Source organism: Solenopsis invicta, chromosome 1 (assembly GCF_016802725.1).
Source record: "Solenopsis invicta isolate M01_SB chromosome 1, UNIL_Sinv_3.0, whole genome shotgun sequence".
Taxonomy (NCBI): Eukaryota; Metazoa; Arthropoda; class Insecta; order Hymenoptera; family Formicidae; genus Solenopsis; species Solenopsis invicta.
In genome coordinates this window covers 17,768,695-17,789,682 of record NC_052664.1, presented here as the reverse complement: position 1 = coordinate 17,789,682, position 20,988 = coordinate 17,768,695, and the positions used below count along the sequence as shown (strand labels likewise).

The following is a 20,988-nucleotide window of genomic DNA, read 5'->3' as shown; positions in this document are numbered from 1 at the left end:
GCGTCAGACGTCGACGACAATCAGCGACAACTAGCGACGAGACGGCGCGACAAGAAACCGGACCAATCGCGCGCGTCGCTCGTCACCCCGTCGTGCACGCACGTCGTCTCGAGCGAGCACCGCAGCGCCGCGGCAGTCGTGTTTACAGATTTTGCCAGTTGAGTTCCGTAACGTCACGTCAAAAAAGTGCAACACACGAATTTCTACCACGTTTACTATGTAAAGGTGCGTTCCCCGGCGTCGGAGATGCGACGCGTCGATCGTCCATGGTCCCGGGTGACCGTCCGCGTGGCATGACGAAGCTCGCGTGACCGTAGCTGGCTATCGGGCCGGAATATCGGCGCTTTTGTTAATACACGGCAGTGCCAATCGTTAGGATAGTCGCCATTTTGTCCGGAGAGGTAGCCCGGTCCGAGCGAACGAAGCGAAAATAGGCGCTGCCTCGACCGCGAGGATCGTCGGATTCTAGGTAGCGAGCCGCGCGCCGTCACCGTCTCCATCGCTCGTCGTTGATCATTCGAGCCGAGGAGACCAGCGCGTCTTGGCGGCGGCGGCGGCAGCGGCAGCGACTCGGAAGACCACGGTCGAGCCTCCCAACAGAGTCGCTCGTTGTCCGCCAGTTGTCGGCCAGCGCTACGCCGATTTCTCCCTCATTTTCGGCAGTTGCACGGAGACTGTCTTGTCGCGACGTAGACGGTTCGATACCCGCAGCGTTCGGAGTTCCCTGGCGAGGACGCGCGTACCATTCCTCGGACGGGACCTCCGCCGACCGGCGGCACGGCCGCTCCCTCGTCGTCGACTTCCCGACGACGTTGACAGCTCGCCGCGTCGCCGACGGCATGGACGGTCGCGCGATCCTAAGAAAGCAATTGTCCGCAACTCCGATTCTATCCGCTTTTCGATTGTCCATCTCGGCCGCGTGCCATGCCGTCACGGCTTACGCAGTTTTGTTAAATGTCCGTGATTTAAACGCCCGTGATTATGCGTCGCTCCGAGTCGACGGAATTCCGTACGCGCGCCGCACTTTTGATGCCGAACACAAGGCCGACTGTGTCGGGTGGAGAATCTCCACTCGCGGCTGTGGAGTTCGAACCGCGCTGATTTGTGCGTTACTCGAGACTTCGAGGACGATGATGACCATATTAGTCTCAGAGTACATTTTTCTGCCTGTTTCACATTGACTCGCGAGTTGTCACTCGTTGTGACTTTTTCGAGAAAGTAAACGCTTACATAACTGTGCCATCGCTGTGATAAACTTAAATTTCCATGTGTTCGGATTGTAAATTGAACTTTACTATCATTGTTAATTTGGCTATGCTACTGAGGATGTTGACGCGTCAGCTTAGTTATGTTTCTCGATCAATGTCTAAGGAACGCGATGCTAAAACTTCTTTCCTTTTTGTTACAGATAATGTAGGTATAGTTTATTAAAACAAGGCCTTTAGGATATAATTATATTTAATGTCAGTATATAAGCTGAATGCTTGTTATTGGTGGTGTAATCATTGGACCAAGAAATATTGAGACAATTAAGGTATAGCAAAGAAGGTGTAAAATGACGATTGCCACTAGGGGCCAGGGAGTTGGCATAGACCCTCCCGACAGCCAGCAAAATACACAGGTATTATAGATTTTAGAGTCAATTGAAGAACAGAGGAAAACTTATTTTGGCATTATAGTAAAAATAAAAAAAAAAATGTTTGTGTAGATGCACAGTCCACCAGGTCCACAACAATTGGCTGACACAATGTCGGGACTCCAACTCACCGAGAATGTGGTACAAACGGAGTGCAACAATGATGCTATCACAACGGTAGAAGATAGCAACCAGCTTCATGAAGAGCCTGAGTTTCCTATTTTCAAACTTAATATGCTTCATGAGAAGATATCTAGTCCACGATGGGTTGTACCAGTTCTACCCGAACAAGAATTAGAGTGCCTGTTACAAGCCAGTATCGAACTTTGTAAAAAAGGTTATGTATCATTTATGAATTTTTGAGATAATCACTCATTTTGTTGCACGTGGCATTAGGAAAATATTTTTATCTTTGTGACAAAGTGTTGCAATGTCTTTCTATAGAAGTGTTTGATTTTTGTTTTTAAGATGTGCTAATTTTGCTTTTATTGTTGCAGGAATTGATGTACAAAGTGAAGCGTGTCAACGCTTTTTTCGAGAAGGTCTCACAATCTCATTTACTAAGATATTAACAGATGATGCAGTAAACAGTTGGAAATTGAATATTCACAATTGTATCAATACTAATTGTGCACGTTTGGTGGAACTATGTGTCCTGAAATTAGATGAGGATTGGTTTCCTCTTCTTGATTTGCTGGCCATGGTTTTTAATCCTAGTAATAAGTAAGTGGATATTATATAGCAAATGCATTGTTTATGTAAATGCAAGTTTTCTATGTGATTATTCTAAATTATCTAAATTTGTTCCAGGTTTCACACAGTAAATGCAATAAGAGTTTCAGAAACTGTTCCTCCTGGTAGTGATATTCCTGATGAGGAACTTTATGCTCGCCCACCATCTGACTCGCGAGCTCCTCGTGGTTGGCTAGTAGATCTCATAAACAGGTGTCTTATCAGATTTTACGCATACATTTAAAACGTTTTACTTCGATATAAATTAACGTAAATCTTTATTTCAGATTCGGGAGTCTTAATGGATTTGAAATTTTGCTTTCGAGATTTCAGAGTGGACGTAATTTAACAGTGCCAGTTATTTATGCTTTAATCAGACCCTTTGGCTTGTGTTATGAACTGTTAACTGTTCACACAATAGTTAAATATCTGATGCCTATTGTTGTAAGTATATTCTCAAGTTATCGTCACTAATTATTTACTTATTATTTAAAAACATTTTATAAAGCATCGTTATATGTTATATACAGGAAATGGTACCTCTTATTTTGAATAACTTAACTGATGATGAATTAAAGAAAGAGGCAAAAAATGAATCAAAAAATGATGCAATATCAGCCATAATCAAAGCTGCTAAATGCTTGGTGTCACGCGTACCTCATCAGGAAGAAATGATAAAGAACTTGGAAATACTGAGACTGAAAATGATATTGAGACTCTTGCAAATTTCTTCGTTTAATGGAAAGATGAATGCTTTAAATGAAGTTAATAAAGTAATATCTAGCGTTAGTTATCACCAACACCGTAATACTATAGCAGAGGAGGAGGAGTGGCTTACAGCAGAGCGTATGGCAGTAAGTGTCTCGTCTAAAAAATGTATATAACACTAATAACGTTTTTAATATAATAACTTTTTAAATCATATGTTAACAGTTTAAATGTATTAATACTTAATGTACCTTGAGATATTTGTATACTACATTTTTCTTTGAAATATAGTACATATCTTATAATTAAAAAAAAAACATTTTTTAAATATTCAACTATACGAATATTTTTTAAAGAAAATAAAAATATATATAAGATCAATAATTTTTATGTACTTGTAAAAATGGTTGAATTTATTGATAGACATGAACAAATCATAGTGTGTAGTAAAAGTCCAGAAAACAAAAATTTGGGTTGAGTAATTGCTTGAGTATTTTGCAAATATTGTAAATTTGATAATTATATGATAAATTTTGTAAAGTAAGGAATACTTATTTGTGATACAGAAATGGATTAAAGACAATGGTGTATTGGAAATTGTACTAAGGGATTCATTGCATCAACCGCAATATGTAGAGAAGCTGGAGAAAATTTTACGCTTTATTATAAAAGAACGTGCACTTACACTAGAAGACTTAGATGCTGTTTGGGCTGCACAAGCTGGCAAACATGAAGCAATTGTGAAGAATGTTCATGACTTGTTAGCCAAATTAGCTTGGGATTTTAGTCCTGAACAACTTGATCACCTATTTGAGTGTTTTCAGGTAGCTATTGCAATAGTTTATTGATATCAAATTTACACTGAATAGAAAGCTTACAATGAGATACACTGCTATTTCAGACAAGTTGGAGGACTGCCAACAAGAAACAACGAGAAAAGCTGTTAGAATTGATCAGGAGACTCGCGGAAGATGATAAAGATGGTGTTATGGCACATAAGGTTAGATTGTCTTAAATATACAGACTTGTACATAAACATACTTTAAGCTTGCAAATTATTTTATTGGTTCTATTAATTCTATTGCTAGGTGTTAACACTCTTTTGGACTTTGGCACATTCTGACGAAGTCCCTACAGAGATCATGGATCAGGCATTAAATGCTCATGTAAAAATTCTTGATTACTCGTGCTCACAAGAGAGAGATGCGCAAAAAGCAATTTGGGTAGACAAATGTGTTGAAGAATTGAAAAATGGTGACAAGTGGGCCCTCCCTGCATTGAAACAAATTCGGGAAATATGTTGCCTTTATGAACCAAATCCCAACCTAGGTCATAGTCAACGTAGCCATCATTTACATTACAGGTACTATGACAGATCAATCGTACTTTATATTTATAAACAAATACAATACATTTTTAATATTAATTTTGATCTTTATTGTTATTATATAGGCAAGAAGTAATAGAGCGTCTACAGAGCGAACATTCAGTAGTAATTCTTGTAACAAATAGTTTAACAAATTATATGGATAAGGTGCGGCAATTGGTGAAAGAAAATCCTGACATCGACGCAAATACTTTTATGCCTGATGGTCGATATAATCATATTGTACAAGTGCAAGAAAGATTGAATTTTTTGCGTTTCTTATTAAAGGTATATTTCAGATCTTGGAATATGCATAAGCATAAATTTCTATGAAAACCACACATAATTTTTGTTTTTAGGATGGGCAATTATGGCTTTGCGCTGATCAAGCGGAACAAATTTGGCAATGTTTAGCTGAGCAAGGTGTATTTGTTTCGGATCGTGAGGCATGTTTCAAATGGTTTTCTAAACTTATGGGAGATGAACCGGATTTGGATCCAGCAATAAACAAGGATTTTTTTCAAAATAATATACTGCAATTAGACCCAACATTACTTACAGAAAGCGGTATTAAATGTTATGAAAGATTTTTTAAAGCTGTCAATTCTAAGGAAGGAAAATTGAAACTGAAACGCAGAACATATCTTATGGATGATGTGGATTTAATTGGAACCGATTATTTGTGGAGAGTACGTAGTACTACATTTGTTAATTTCTTCAATTATACAATTTTATAGGATTTGCCATTTTTTTTTTGTATGCACATGTTTGTAACAGTGGTAATCTTATCTGTCTAGGTAGTGACTAACAGTCCGGAAGAAATTGCCAACAGAGGCATAGAACTTTTAAAAGAGGTGAACACTAATTTAGGACCGCGGTTGCAGTCATCCGTTTTGGCATTTCACGAAACGTATATAGCGGAATGTATGGACAGATTGAAGGCTCATTATGATACTGTGACCGTTTTGAGCAGAGTGTATCTGGATGGAAAAGAGGAGCGTGAAGAACAAATGACAAATAAGATTAAAATGGAAGCCATAAAAATGTGCCGCGTTATGAAAGTTTTACAGGAATATATAAACGAGTGCGATACAGCTTTTCCAGGAGAACGAAAGATATTACCGTTACATAGGTAAACTTACAGTTGCGCGTAAAGATGACAATACCTTTTTCTTATGTACAGAGGTAACGTAATATTTATTCTGATTACAGAGCAGCTCGTGGCAAGCACCTATCACTTGTTATTCGTTTTGCGAGTCCCGGTAGAAACGTTGACGACATAGATATCTTTACACACAGTAATGACACTTTAGCTTCATTGAGACGTCAAATACTACGCAGGATTAAGGCAAGCGGAACAAATGTGAAACTTGATTTATTTATTAATGGAGAATCGCTAGAACAATCCGACGATAGGAAACTCCTTTCTCAGATTCCACTGAGAGACAAAATGGTGAGTGTTAATAGAAGCAAAACATTGTAAGCAAAAGATATCTAAGAATGTAAAAAATCAACGAATATTATTTGTTTAGTTATTGTCTGCTAAGCTCAGCCAAGTAAATAGCAATATGCCAAGCTCACCGGACAGTAGCTCTGATAGCTCCACTAGTTCTCCGCATCATCCATATGATGGGCCGAATGTAGAGGCAGAGAATAGTTTACCTGGCGTGGTAAGTTTAATCAGGATGTTTGAAGGCGAGGAAAAACTGGGAAAACCTGGAATTTTTACGGAATTCTTTTTTTCTTTCGATTTTCTTTTTTATGTTTGAAAATTATGGATTTTCATGGAATTTTATTGTTACCCAGAGAAATTCTTGGAATTTTTAATTTAAATTTTTTCTGACAAAATTGTATCTTTTTGATCATTTTTTTTTAATGCAAAATGTTAACAATCAATTAACAATAAATATTCATATACATTACTGTATGGCTCGTGATTCTTTTTATTAAATTTATTTTTAATTTAATGTTATATACATATAATAATATTATTTTTAAAAACTTAAAAATCAGTGATGAAAAAGAAAACAATATATTATTCTAAATTGGCATTGTATAGTCTTTTGATTTTTGTACTTCCGATAAGCTAGATTCTTATTTTGGGAACGTATTTAATGTTTTATATTTAATTCATATTATTTCTTTTTAGTACTTTCTCTTCTTTTAGTACTTTCTGAAATTTAATATTTAAAAGTTAAATGACTTTGTGATTGTATGATTAAGAAATATAAAAAGTTATAATAAAATGAATTTAGTTCAAAGCTACACTTAAAAAATTCTCTAATGTTATGTGGGATTTTAAATAAAGTTTGGAAAATCCGGGGATTCTCAGTGAATATTTTTATAAAATTTGTGTAAATATAAAACTTAATATAAAATTTTTATTTGGTTTTATATTTTATAGTTTATTTAAGTTAATTGTATTGTGTCTTGTGTTTGTTTATTTTAACCATGTGACTTCGTTTTAGGTGATGTCGCAAAGATCGCAGTATGCGACATTTTTCTTTCAATTAGCAGATCTTGGCTGTACTCTTCAGCATTCGCAATTGCGTGATGGTGCACGAAATCTCTTGCAATTAGTGCCGCCAGATACCTTCACTGTAACAAGATTACAGTGGCTATTTGGCCATTACAAAGACGAGGAAGCTTTACAGAACCCTTCTCAATATCATTGTAACGAGCAAAATACGTCAGTAGATTCTCTATTTTTTACTGCAAGTCCTAGCCAAGTTTTATACAATTTAGAGGTGAATGCATATTAAATAGATTTTAGCCGTTTTTAATAAGTTTTATCCTTGTGCGCTATCGCTAATGGCCTTCTTATTTTTTAGGTATTATACACTTTGTTAATGCCGGCTCTCGACCCTATGTCGGAGAGAGCATTTGAATTTCAATATAATTTCATAAAAAGTGGCGAAGCGGGTGTTATCCTCGATATGCTAACCAAAAATAAGTTTTTACCAAATGCGGACGAAACTACGAAGCGGTCTGCGTATCTAACTGTATTGAGACTATGTAAACTTCTCTTGACAGTGATGGGTAACGTAATGGCATGCGTGATGGACGAAGTTCAACAAACTGGAACTTCGGAAAATCACGACAACCACATTAATAATCGCGGTCGAGTGACGGTGTTGAAACAGGCTCTTCAAAGTGTACCGAATCAAAGTACCGAATACATGCTGAGAAGTGTGGCAGCCAAACTGGCACAGCATCTGGCGCATCGAATGCTATCCGGCGGGCCCGAGGCTGATCGATGTCGGCAACTTTTTGTGCAGGCCCTTTCATGGGAATTACCGGATGTGGCTACTATACGTGCCATAATTAGATTAGCGTGGGCCGCATCCACGGGTAACCTGAACAACATTAATGCATCGAATGAGGCTCTTCACTCGATGCATGAGACTAACCAAAAAGAACAAAGAAATCCCGATAATAACGATGTCCTTGTATGCAAGGAAGCACTCGAAGTATTGACAATCGCCCTTGTTTTGAATCCATCGGCACTAGAAACATTGTCGAGGGACAAAATATGGCATACTTTCTTAATAGACCTTGTGCTGCTTAGTACGTCAAGAGCTATTAGAGTTGCCGCTGGTGAACAATTTTTTCTCATATCGACATGGTGCAGTGGTGGACACCAAACGCTATTAGTCACCATAACGCTTCTCTTCACCGTTTTAAACAGTACAGTTATGGAGAATGCGAAACAGAGTCACGAATACTTTCAGCTTTTGTGCCGACTGTTGAATTTCGCGCATATGTCAGGTTGCCCTCTTACGACCGCAGAGACACTGTTAAACGTCGAAATAGCCTGGTTAAAGAAAGTTCGCGATAACGTGAAGGAGACTGGAGAGAGTCAAGTGGACGAAGCCTTGCTCGAAGGTCATCTTGGTCTAACAAAGGAGCTGTTGGCCTTTCTGCCACCAAATGAGAAATACGAAATCGGTTCCGATGAGAAGCATGGGGTTAACTTGATCAAGGAAATGGTTGAAGACTTTGTATTCCCCGCATCTCGCCTCATGCTGCAGCTTCGTAGTACCGGCGAACTCAGCGCTTCGCAAGCATGCCCGGTGTGTACCACTCCTCAATCGACCAGCGCTGCGTTCGACTTGCTCGTAGGTCTTTGCGTAGGCTGTGTATCCAACATGAAACTTCTAGTCACAATGCTCACCGACATGTTCTACTCTGAAAAGGACGAACCATTAGTAGAGTGGGATTATTTACCGCCTGTGGGGCTTAGGCCACTTAAAGGCTTCGTAGGCTTGAAGAATGCAGGGGCAACCTGCTATATGAATTCAGTATTACAGCAATTATACATGGTGGAAAGCATTAGAGTCGGGCTTTTGGCGGCAGAAGGCGCGGCGACGGATCTGAATGAGGATTTTTCGGGCGAAGAGAGGATAGAAGGAGAGCAGACAATCGAAACGAATGACAATGACACAAACGAAGAAAAGTGCGGTGCCGATGAATCCAGGAAAGAATACAACATCGGCATTCTGAAACAAGTACAAGCAATATTTGGTCATCTGGCTTACAGTAAATTACAATATTACATACCTAGAGGACTATGGAAGCATTTTAAGTAAGAATAAATATAATTTTATTTAAAGTAATGATTTGTTTATGACAGAAATTTTACAATCTTGTTAATAAAACTGTATTATATTCTGCGTTTTATATCATTAATGAAAAATTTCGATTTTCATAGGCTTCAAGGAGAACCTGTAAATCTTAGAGAGCAACAAGATGCAGTAGAATTCTTCATGAGTCTGGTAGAGAGCTTAGACGAGGCATTAAAAGCCTTAGGACATGAGCAGATAATGGGCAAGATTCTTGGTGGCTCATATAGCGACCAAAAAATCTGCAAAGGTTGCCCTCATAGGTACCTTTTTAGTTCTTATGTTCTACTTTTTTCGGTAGACTGTAATATCACGTTACATTACTTTCAGATATTCCAAAGAGGAGCCATTCAGCGTGATAAGTGTGGACATACGGAATCACAGTAATTTATTGGATTCTCTTGAGCAATACGTGAAGGGAGAACTGCTGGAGGGTGCAGATGCCTATCATTGTGATAAATGCAACAAAAAGGTGCGATTACAATAATATATCTTTTAAATGTATAAGAAATTTTTATTATAATGAAAATAATTGTTTCAAACGAGATAATGAAAATAACATTGTCCGGCACAGATTTTAGATTATGAATCAGATATATTCAGATGTTTTATAGATTTTTTGTTGCTGAAAATGAATCCATTAATGAAATTGCTTTATCACGTTACAAGTTTTGAGAAAATTGAATTTATAAGTGCTGAAAATGGTATTTTTTTTATACTTTTGAGCTAAAATAGCTCAAAAAATATGCAATTTTCCAAATAATTTATTTTTTTGTCTGGTTTGTGATTTAAGAAAAAGTTTAAATTTGTTGAACAACGTAATTTGTTAGCAATTTTATTTTGCCTTTATATATTTTACATAAATTAAGCAGAATTTCGTCTGATCAAAGTTTTTATATGTCTCTTTTATGTTCAGGTCGTAACAGTAAAGAGATTGTGCGTAAAAAAGCTGCCGCCTATTTTAGCAATTCAATTGAAAAGATTTGAGTATGACTTCGAGCGTGTATGTGCTATAAAGTTCAACGACTACTTTGAATTTCCACGAGATCTTGATATGGAACCTTACACTGTCTCCGGTTTAGCGAAATTGGAAGGAGAAGTTATAGACTGTGATTATGAGGAATCTGTAAAAGGAACATGCACGAAATATCAATTAACTGGTATTGTCGTTCATAGTGGCCAGGCTAGCGGTGGTCATTACTATTCCTACATCCTGCACAGGTATTTTAAACGTATGAAATACTTTTAACTGACAAATTAAATTGCTTTTATTAATATTTATTAAATTTTGTAGGCTGAATGATGGTACGGCAAAGTGGTATAAGTTCGATGACGGTGATGTAACGGAATGCAAAATGGAGGAGGAGGAAGAGATGAAGTCTCAATGCTTTGGTGGTGATTATTTAGGGGAAGTATTCGATCATATGCTCAAGCGGATGAGTTACCGCAAACAGAAGCGATGGTGGAATGCATATATGTTATTTTATACAAGACTAGATGTAGAAGAAAATTCTCTAATGAAGAGTGTAAATGAACTGTCATTGTGTAAGTATCGCTATATAATTTTGCACGAGATCAATCTCAATTTTCGAATGTATCGTCTCATTATCGGTCGTATTCTTTAGATACGAAACTAGGAGTTATGAAAATGCCATCAGCGATTGAGTACAGTGTACGAAAACAAAATATAAAATTTATGCACAACCGAAATCAATTTAGTGCCGAATACTTCCAATTCATTAAGAAATTGGTGTCCTGTAATCCTCATAATGTTAACCGTCAAAATCTCAATGAGAAACTCGTAAGTCCGCCATACGTGTAAGATACATATTTTCAACAGAGCTTTGCTTAATGATCGCAATTATATTTTAGAGCCCGGAAGCGGAAGAACTTGCGATGCTCTCGGTTCAGTTGGCATCAAGATTTCTTTTTTACACCGGTTTTCACACCAAGAAAACATTGCGTGGCACGGCAACGGACTGGTATGACATTGTCTGTCATCATTTGCGTAGCAGTAAAGCAGTGCGATCTTGGTTCGCAAATGAAGTTTTATTCAATCATCCACATAGGTATTAAAATTTTCTAAATGTGTAATGTGTTAAGAAATACTTGCGTTTTAATATTGAGTAATAATTTATATTAAATAATAATAATTTGTTATCCGTAGATTTTGCGAATACCTCTTAAGTTGCCCTAGTACGGAGGTGCGCACTGCTTTTCTTAAAATTTTGGTATTTCTTGCACATGTTTCTTTGCAAGATGGTCCATGCGCTCCGCCCAGTTTAAATGCACCAAGTGAGTACTAAGATACTTGCAAGAATTCAATGATACGCAATTAAAATAATATACATTTAATAATCTTTGTTTTTTTTTAATTTGTGAATATTTTTAGGTATACTCTTAGATCCAGTAGCGACTCTTAGCGATCACCTGTTACACGCTGTACTGTCGCTGCTGCACCGAGAAATTTCGGATCACGGGCGTCATCTTCCCCATTACTTTTCTCTCTTTCATGCATATGCTTCGCTTGGTCTTGCCGAAAAGGCGCAACTGCTTAAGGTAATAAATAATTAAATATTAATATTATCACATTTCACGCTAGAAATAAAACATGTCCGATTTTAACAATTTATAAATATTATTTGTAGCTAAATGTACCAGTTACGTTTATGTTAGTCGCCATCGATGAAGGCCCAGGTCCTACCATCAAATATCAGTATCCGGAACTGACTAAGCTTCACCAGGTAGTTAGCATGTTAATACGATGTTGCGATGTATCATCGAAAGTACACTCGAGTCAGACGCCTCGTGCGGAACCCTTACCAAATCCGTATGGAGATCCCGCGTGTCAACCAGATTATCTTATGCCCATTCAATCTTCAGCAGCGGAAATATTATTTATCCGTACTAGGTAAGAATTAGCACAAGTTTTAAATCTCGGAGATGTAACATGAAATTCTCATATAATGTTTAATATTTATTTTGTTTGTTGGAATAGTTATATTAAAAAATTGATCGAGGACGCTAATGTGACTGAAGATACGGTTAAACTATTGCAATACTGTTGTTGGGAAAATCCACATTTGTCGCGAACAGTACTTAGTGAGCTGTTGTGGCAAATAGGATTTGCTTACACCCATGAGTTGAGGCATCATACAGATTTGCTGCTTGCGATACTACTGATGGAGGATTCATGGCAGACACATCGCGTGCATAATGCACTTAAGGGTAAGTTGTGCAACAACGTACTCTTTCACATTAATCATTCGTATTGTATAATATATAATATATGATTACAACTATAGGAGTTCCTGATGAAAGAGAAGGTTTATTTGAAACGATACAAAGAAGTAAAAACCATTATCAGAAAAGGGCTTATCAGTGTATCAAATGCATGGTGCAGCTCTTTAGTAAATGCAGACCGGCGCATCAGCTTTTGCATCACAGTCCAGAGTTGAAAAGAAAATGGAGTCACGCTATAGATTGGCTCCATGACGAACTTGACAAAGTATGTAATAAAAATTGAGCGTTAAGCCATTCAATATTAGAACGATTAGAAATATTCAATAAATCGTTTTCGCAGAGACCATATGCTTCTACGGCGCCTTATACACACGCGTATAACAATTGGTCACCACCAACACAGTCCAATGATTCCGCAAACGGCTATGTTTTGGAACGTAGCAATAGCGCAAGAAAGACACTAGAGCGAGCATGCGAGTTGTGTCCTGATGAAGAACCGGAAGTTGAAGATACGAGTGAAGATTGCGCGGAAGAAGCAGAAAAGTATCAACATACATTTAAATATCAATCTACCAATATCAATCCAACCAAATCATTTCAAGTTTCTTCAAGAATTAAGAGGCGTAATAATAGAAGCTTAGCATGGGCATCTATGGAGTAAGTTATAAGTATAATATATCTTGTCTGTATGAATACACTTACGCACCTTTGATCATATCAAAAATGCTTATCTAAATCTTTTGGAAATGAAAGACGTATACAATCAGAGTTAAGAACGTTAAAATATACAAATATATAAAATAACGCATTTCGTTAAGAAAAAACAATTCGTTATTTTTTTTTTTACAAAATTTTTATAAATTTTTTAGAATGGCCAATTATTTGATCAATTTAGTAGTGATTCTCTAGTGATTTAGTTAATTGCAACATGGTCCATATGCATGGTCTATATGTATATTTATAAAGTAACAATAAAATTACTGTCGCTATTACAGACAAAAAAGTGACAATTGTTACAAAAAAGTAATGTAATGATAATGGCGTTACAAATACATACAACTTTCAAATTTTAATTACAACTTAAAATTTATAGATAAGTTTTTTTATAGATATAGGATATTTATTTGCACAAGAGAATTTAATAATAATAATCGTACATCAATTGTAAATAGTAGAAACAATTTTTTTTTAAATAAACTAATTTTTAACAATTGCTCTTTCTCTTTTTCACACAGTTATCCAGATTTTACCGTGATCCAACAAATGCAAGAAGAGCAACAGCCTCAACCAGGACCTTCTCCAGTACACACACCCCACTTAGCGCTTCAAATGCATAATCCACAAAACTGTGAGTCGTCACAAAATACCAGCCAGGATCCATAATGAACGCTGAATACTGACGTTTTACCAAGTTGCTGCCTCAGTGAAACGATTTCGAGATACTTAGATATTACTGCGCCAGCAGCTTGGTGGCGAGCGGTAGCAGCATATGTACAGATATAACAAGTGAGGATTTGTTTTTTTAGTGATCATTCTTTAACGAACTCATGCTAATCTCTTAGTTTCACTGTGGGTAGTTACTTTGATAATATGACGTGCTATAAATGTTCGAACTGCAATGTGAAAATGGGAAACGATTCCGACTGAGAAGTGAATTAACGCATGCTGGTTGAGGCAATCAATTCTCAACGATAGTTTCTTTCTCCTTAATCTTGACATCTGTTTGTATCCTCCGACGACTGTTTGGCTTCCAATTCTAGAAATAACAATTTGACAAAAAAATAAAAATAAAAATATGCTGTCTCTTCTCGAACGATCGATAAAGTTATATTATAGTACAGCTAGAAATTTCATTTGCCTCGATTAATGCATGTGGATTCAAGCTTAGGAATATCGTAAGATTGTATAAATGTATAGCGAGTAGTGTGTTACGGAATCCCGTTCTCTGCCGATTAGAAGACAAAAATATAAATCATAATTTTCCGTATGCCTATGTAAATTTGTTACTAATAAAAAAAACCGAAGGGAAGTTGTCAAATGGAACTTTCTGACGATTGAAAGATACGACTAAAAACTTAAAAAAAAAAGGTAAATGAGCTAGTTCTCATTTCATTCAGAGAAAGCACAGTTATCGCGAAAAAAGCTATGTTCTAACATATTTATAAAATTATATAGCTATGCTATATATGTATCATAGCTTTTGCTATTTAATCTTTTAACAACAATAAAAAGAATCCTTCTTGTACTTAATAATCTCGAGCATTCTGGAAGAAAGACACTTATCGGCGGCCTGCCGCGCTGCTAAATTTCAACATACGCCAATGATGCCTCCTGTTGTGCTTTCTTTCAGTTCGACCGATTTGAAAGAGTTGTGCCTTCGACATTGTGCGACTCCCATTGTACTTTTAGGTAGATATTTAAGAATCAAGTTGTTGCTTCAAATTTGATTGCTTCGCTTGTTGAGTTGATTAAGGGAAAGGAAAAGAGAAAAGAAATTTAGAGGATTATATCATTGAAAACGCGTGAGAGATGACGAGAGATCATTTCGTCGACGAGAGAGATCGATCGGAACGTAATCTCGAAGCCCAAAAACGAGGCCACTTTATTAGTTTATCATGACGCATGTACGCACGTTTAATATAACATCGAGTTGTCGGATATACGGACAGCTGCTTAAAAATACTGGGACACTGTCCTCATTTGGAGTCTAAATTTTTACGAAGAAAAGGAATTGAAAAGAACGATAGTGAGACACAAAGAGGATATGGAGCAAACAAATATTAGTTTGTATCGTTGTATGATACGATTCATCGTTGATAGAGCTGTGGTCTTTTCACAAAAGTTGTGAAAGCGATCATGGCGCACATCGGCAATTATGCCCGGCATATTATGTAATGGAGGTGCATTCTACAGGAGAGAACGCGGACTATGCGACGAACGACCCTCGAATTTAATGAACTGGCCATAGCTCTGACTTATTGAATAACGTGTGTTATATATAGATATTATATTAAAAAAAATCTTTAAAAAGGAAAAGGGAAATAAACAAGAGTCACATGTGTAACATGGAATAAGCGAGAGCCGTGTGTATACATAAATAAGATTTCGTACGAAAAACCAACGACTATGTCAAGACACCAGGAAATAATGACGTATCGATTATTATTGTTCGTATTTATCGAATATCGAGTTAAACAGTGTACCAAATTATATGATAGCTTCTATTGGTTAAATGATAATGGTACCTAATCTTACTCAGATATGTACATATAGACAACCGCTTTTTATATGTGATAAAAAAATTATTATATTCCTATTATACATTGAGATTTAGAGAAATGCTATTGTAAATCCTGGTTTTTGTACACAGACTGTATGCTAAGTTCACTTTTGTTAACATGAACTGTAATCTATAATTATTTAATATTTAATTGTATCACTAAATAAGCGTATAATGTACAATACTTGATTTTCTTTCTGTTCTTTTTTAAATTACTTCTTCGAGAGATATGGGTTTACAAAACTGGAAGTGTCATGAATACTAGTGTCATTTATCTTATGCGTGGTAGAAATAAGGGAGACGTATAGCCGAGCGTGTTATTCTAATCGATGACAAATATGTCGCCGGAATATCGTTTCTTTTTTTTTGCCATCGAATGCAAGGTAGCGCTCGGTATTGTCGCACAAGAACGAAAGAAAGGTGATATGCAAGGGGCGGTGGAGATTGCGACGGGATGTCATTTTTCTATGCGAAACAAAGGGTCACGTCAGGGATTAAGATCAATGTATAATTTCTAATTACGGAGGCACGCGAAAATCGCCTGTGTGAATTCGTTTGCGAGACTCGAAGGGCGAGATGATTGGCGTCGAGGCCTTTCCTCGCGCACGCGAGAACCCATCGAAATTATACCGATTTGCACAACATTTGTATGTAGCGGAGAGGAGCGTGAGGTAAGAGAAAGGTGTTCCGTGCAGCAACGTTTTTATACGGCACGTATGCGTGTTCCCCCATTCTGTGGAAGGAACCGCTGAACTTATACGCTGTTTAATACGTTGCGTACATGTCGGCGGAAGTAGCCATCGCGAGTTTACGTTCATTTCAGAGTACGAGGATCATCGGACAAAAAAAAGGGAAAAAAGCAAAAGGCTCAAAGGCAAATGCATGAACTATAACGCACGTGTCGCTTGCGCGTAGTCTGCATGCGGAGCCGCGCGTGAGACCAGAATGTCATATCGTTCTCGAGATCGTATGCAGTTGTAACTCTTGTAAACGTAGCAAAGAGAGAAGAAGAAGAGGAAGAAGGGAAAGAGAAAAGGATTTATCATCGACGTCTTTTTAGTTCTAATTCTAAAGAATTTTAATTGTATTCAGCGCGAATGATGCTCTAGTCAGTAAAATTACGAATAAACGAAAGGAGATTAACAGCTTTCGTTCATTTAATACGATCTGCGTGACGTTCTTGAAGCGCCGGCACGACGACGCATTTGCGCGCAACTAGACCAACAACTGTGGATCGTCGTCGTTGTTGTTGTCATTGTCATCGTCATTGTTATCATCATTATCATTATCATCATTATCATTATTGTCGTCGTCGCTACTTTGTATCAAATAGGCTACGAATATTTTTGCGGACGCGTACTCCGCATATTCTCATTTGCCTTTGACGTGCGAAGAGCTCGTCGCTTGTAACTACCTCGACAGGCAGTCAGGGTGTCTACTTCGTACTTTCGTTTTGATCCTCGAACAAAATCCCGTCCTGAAGTAGGACGCGATGGCGTGCTGGTGCTCTACCCATGCTCGATTGTCCTGTCATTAAGAAATGAGAAAACATTAGTATTATGCACTGGTAAAATATTGGCATTCGTATCTTTTCAGGAGAAAATTTCCTCATCCTACCTCCGCGGAGGTTGAGAATGCTCCTTGAACAGAATGGAGGATAAGGTCATCGCTTCCGCTTTCGACCTATTTTGTGCATCAGCGCGACCGTTCGATATCGCTTTATTTCGTTAGTTAGGATCTAAGAAACGAACGAGATTTGTCAGACAGATTACGATTTGACTGTATCGAACTCACAATTGGGGATCGGGTGCTGTAAAGAACGCGACAGCAGGTCATGAGTTGGTATTTGGGTCGAGGACTCGGCTCCACTGATTTCGGAACTTCATAATTTGTCGTCGACCTTGATACCACGAGCCTCAGACCGGAATGTGCTCGGCAGATGTAATCCTTACCAAAGTCAGATACCAGAAGTATATTTTTTCTAATAACCCCTTACTCGCTGGTCATGTCCGCTGTACATTTACATTTGTGTATCTTTTGTACGTGACTGGTTTTCTTTGGGATGCGAACGTCGATCAAAGAACGATCTCACGATGGTGATATCTTCGATGTTCGGATACCACGACGTATTCCTTTTTACATTAATCTAAATACGCTAGGTAGTTCACATCGAAAGAATGCGCATATCTTTAAGGATGGAGTAGTCTGCAAGAACAAGAGAGTTGTATCGAGGAGAAGAGAAAGAGCTTGATCGAGAGACGTGTACACAATTCTTTTCAGAAAGTGAAAAGAGAGTTTCCTCGGAGCAGGAGCTAACTGCTTCGCGTAATACACATGTATAATGAAGTATATCCTGCCGTTTAAAATCTTTTTTCAGCTTCTAATATGTTTTGCAACACGCGACCTCCGATCTCTAGGGAGGATTACGTTCCATGTGGAAGAGATGTGTAAGTTGCGTTTGCGCGTATATGTACGTAAACAGGCTTGTCCTGTTGCATGTACTTAGTTTCTATGCTTTCTTCGCACGAAACCAAATACTAGTACTTCGCAAAAGAGAAGGCGAGGGAGAGCGATAGAAGAAAACGGAACAAAAATGTAGGAACATACCAGAATTCGAAGATCCTACACCGGATTGCGGCGAAAGGATGAAATTTAGGACACATCATTTAGGAGCGAGCGCATTATATTAATTGCAATTAAAGTATGCTAATAATTGCTATTAAATAGTTAGGAGGAATATTTATTTATGCGCTGTGTATGTCAAGGAACGTCTGAATTTTACATAGCTATATACAATATTTGCTTCGTCCAGCAGCAAGAAAGGCTCAATTCGAAATCTCCTCGGATGATTGGATATTGCAGTATAAAACCGAATTGACAACAATTAACGAGAGAGCAATTTTATCCGAGGTACAAGATAGAGTATCTGTAAATGTATCCATAAAGAATTTATGCAGGACTAACATATTGTGCATAAGACGAATGCGACATGCGTGCGTGAGCATCCTTGTGTATTCGTCATATGAGAATATGATTCATGGAATAACGTGAATTTATTGGTAATAGCGTTATTCTATACGTCCATTAGCCATAGATACATGATCTTCGAAAAAAAAAGAATTGCCAATACAAAAATCAAAGTAGCATATCTAATCGAAATGTATTCAAACGGAAAAAATTAATATCAAGATATGGAGAGCTGAAATGAGTAGACAACAAATGCGTCAAGGAATGCACTGCATGCGATAACGAGAAAAAAAATAGTATCGAGAAACGAGATAGAAATCACCATGAGAAAGAGATAAATACGAAATTAACGTAAACGACACAAATGTCTGGGAGATGTAACAAAAATGCCGAAAGGTGTTTTCGTTCTTAGACAGTTTTGCGAATAATTTTAAATGACATTTAAATCTCTATAATGATACTTGGAATACAAAAACAATCGGAGAATAAATTCTGGTGTCCGAAGCTACTCTTACCCTCCGTACGAGTCATTTGTAACAGGGTAGAGGAAAAAGTCCATCGACAGAAAAAATTACTCGATTTAAATAAAAATTATGTTATTAGTAATATATACTTTAAACAAGTAATATTCAATTTTATAAATAAATTATTTGAACAGTATTAATAACATATTTATTTGAATCAAGTAATCCATTTTTCTTATCAATGTGGTCTGAAAAAATTTTCGGAAAGATCTGTTAATTTTTTTTTTACCCAATCGCTACAAAATATCGCGGATAGAATGGGAAACACTTACGTACTTTGGTACTATCTTCCGCTGTTAATATTGTAATATGAAATATTACAGGGGACTTTCCGAAGTGAATTTTTCGCAGCGAACTTCGAAAGAGAATCAGGGGAAAAAAACGTTGGCGTAAGCGTGTAAAGATTTTTAAATCGTACTATTATCATATCCTATTTGATCAATTAGGATCTCTTACATCCGTTTTCAATGTAGATTAACTTTATCTATTCTAATTCTAAGAATTAGAAGAATAAAGAGTAAGTTAAACCAAAAATGAAGTTAATCTACATTGATGAAAATGAACATTAATGAAGCTGCAATTGCTTTTAATTATGTCTTTATATTTATTTTGCTTTAATGATAGCTCTCATAATTTTTAATATTTTGCGACTGTCTCGACAATCAAATGTGTTTGCGCTTGCGAACGTTTTTGCTGGAGCCTCCTCATTTCTCGTCTCACGAATCATCACACGATGAGACGTAAGGACGAGTGTTTTCGAATATTAAAATCGCAATGCTCGCGTAAAGTCCTTCTTGATTTCGTCCTCGTGTCCTTCCCGGATTATTCATGGATATACGCGAACGATTCGAAAGATTCTGAAATATGCGAAATATTAGAATTTAAATAATCCTAAAGTAGGAATTAAGAGACTGGGGATGTGCTAGGAAAGATTGGAATCTTTCAGTCCTTCGGCCGTCATACCGATCTAACTATTGTATTGTCAGAGAGGAGAGATCTCTAGCAGAGAGGAGAGAGGAGAGAGAGAGAGAGAGAGAGAGAGAGAGAGAGAGAGGCGAGGATAGCGAGATACAGATTTGCCGTCGACGTGCTGGAATTCTATGAGCAAAAATGAGAATATACAAAACAGAAGCGCTCAGGTCGCCCCACGCGCTACATATCCGTTGAAATGGCGCATTTATGCAGGCATTTTTCATTTAAAACTCGTAAACCGACTCGCCAACCGATCCTGCGACCCTTCCCATGCCGCCGACCCGCGCGATTATTTATGGTCCCTCGCAGACTCTCTTTCGATATACATATTATATATATAAATATATAAATATAAGTATAATTACTTATAAGATTGTATATTCTTAATTATATAGATGCAACGTGCTGACGTGCGCGCGCGCGCACGCGCGGTTGCTGAGGTGATTTGAGATAAAAAGAAAACTGCACACACACACACACACACACGTAACACCTGTAGACACGTATACAGACACAAACATATAGACAGACACAAAAATAAACATAAAAATATAGGTACGTACGGGGGGGTTGCGGGCGACGGTTTGCCAATTTTCGCGGGGGGCTTTCTCTTACGAACGGGCGACACCCGCGCGTCCTGCGTGTTCCGCAGTAAGGAGACCTCTGCCGCCTCCGGAATCTTTTGTGTATTATTTCTAACAGAATGTAATAAAGTAAAGTTTAAACAGACGATAGTTTTCTCTTTTCTCCCTTTCCTAAAAATTAATATAAAGAAGTAGAGCTGAAGACTCAGCACTGTACAAGGGTCAGTTTTTAATTTACCACTTTAAAGCGCGCTTTATGTTTAGAATATATGCTTAAAAGGTGTGTCATAAGAAACAAGAAGTAGATAAAGAGGGAAAACTGAGAAATGAAAACCAGCAGCAACATATTTATTT

The 20,988-nt window shown here is 37.5% G+C and overlaps 1 protein-coding gene across 2 annotated transcripts; it reads left to right on the top strand.

Moving 5' to 3' along the window:
- Positions 1–99: 99 nt before the first annotated feature.
- LOC105201213 (probable ubiquitin carboxyl-terminal hydrolase FAF-X) lies at positions 100–20,779 on the top strand. Of its 2 annotated transcripts, none has more exons than XM_011169158.3 (30): positions 100–225; positions 1,409–1,621; positions 1,709–1,973; positions 2,134–2,359; positions 2,447–2,581; positions 2,656–2,812; positions 2,899–3,222; positions 3,643–3,900; positions 3,978–4,076; positions 4,165–4,439; positions 4,529–4,730; positions 4,802–5,131; positions 5,240–5,574; positions 5,655–5,895; positions 5,975–6,112; positions 6,911–7,189; positions 7,274–9,027; positions 9,154–9,327; positions 9,395–9,536; positions 9,981–10,285; positions 10,359–10,609; positions 10,690–10,865; positions 10,937–11,133; positions 11,232–11,359; positions 11,457–11,623; positions 11,713–11,975; positions 12,063–12,292; positions 12,370–12,572; positions 12,648–12,964; positions 13,543–20,779. In XM_011169158.3, the coding sequence occupies exons 2-30, from the start codon at positions 1,556–1,558 to the stop codon at positions 13,688–13,690; spliced, it is 7,785 nt and encodes a 2,594-aa protein (XP_011167460.2). In that variant the 5' UTR covers positions 100–225; positions 1,409–1,555; the 3' UTR covers positions 13,691–20,779. The 2 variants fall into 2 exon arrangements, with proteins under 2 accessions (XP_011167460.2, XP_039302838.1); XM_039446904.1 differs by lacking the exon at positions 100–225 and adding an exon at positions 296–469.
- The last annotated feature ends 209 nt before the right edge of the window (positions 20,780–20,988 follow it).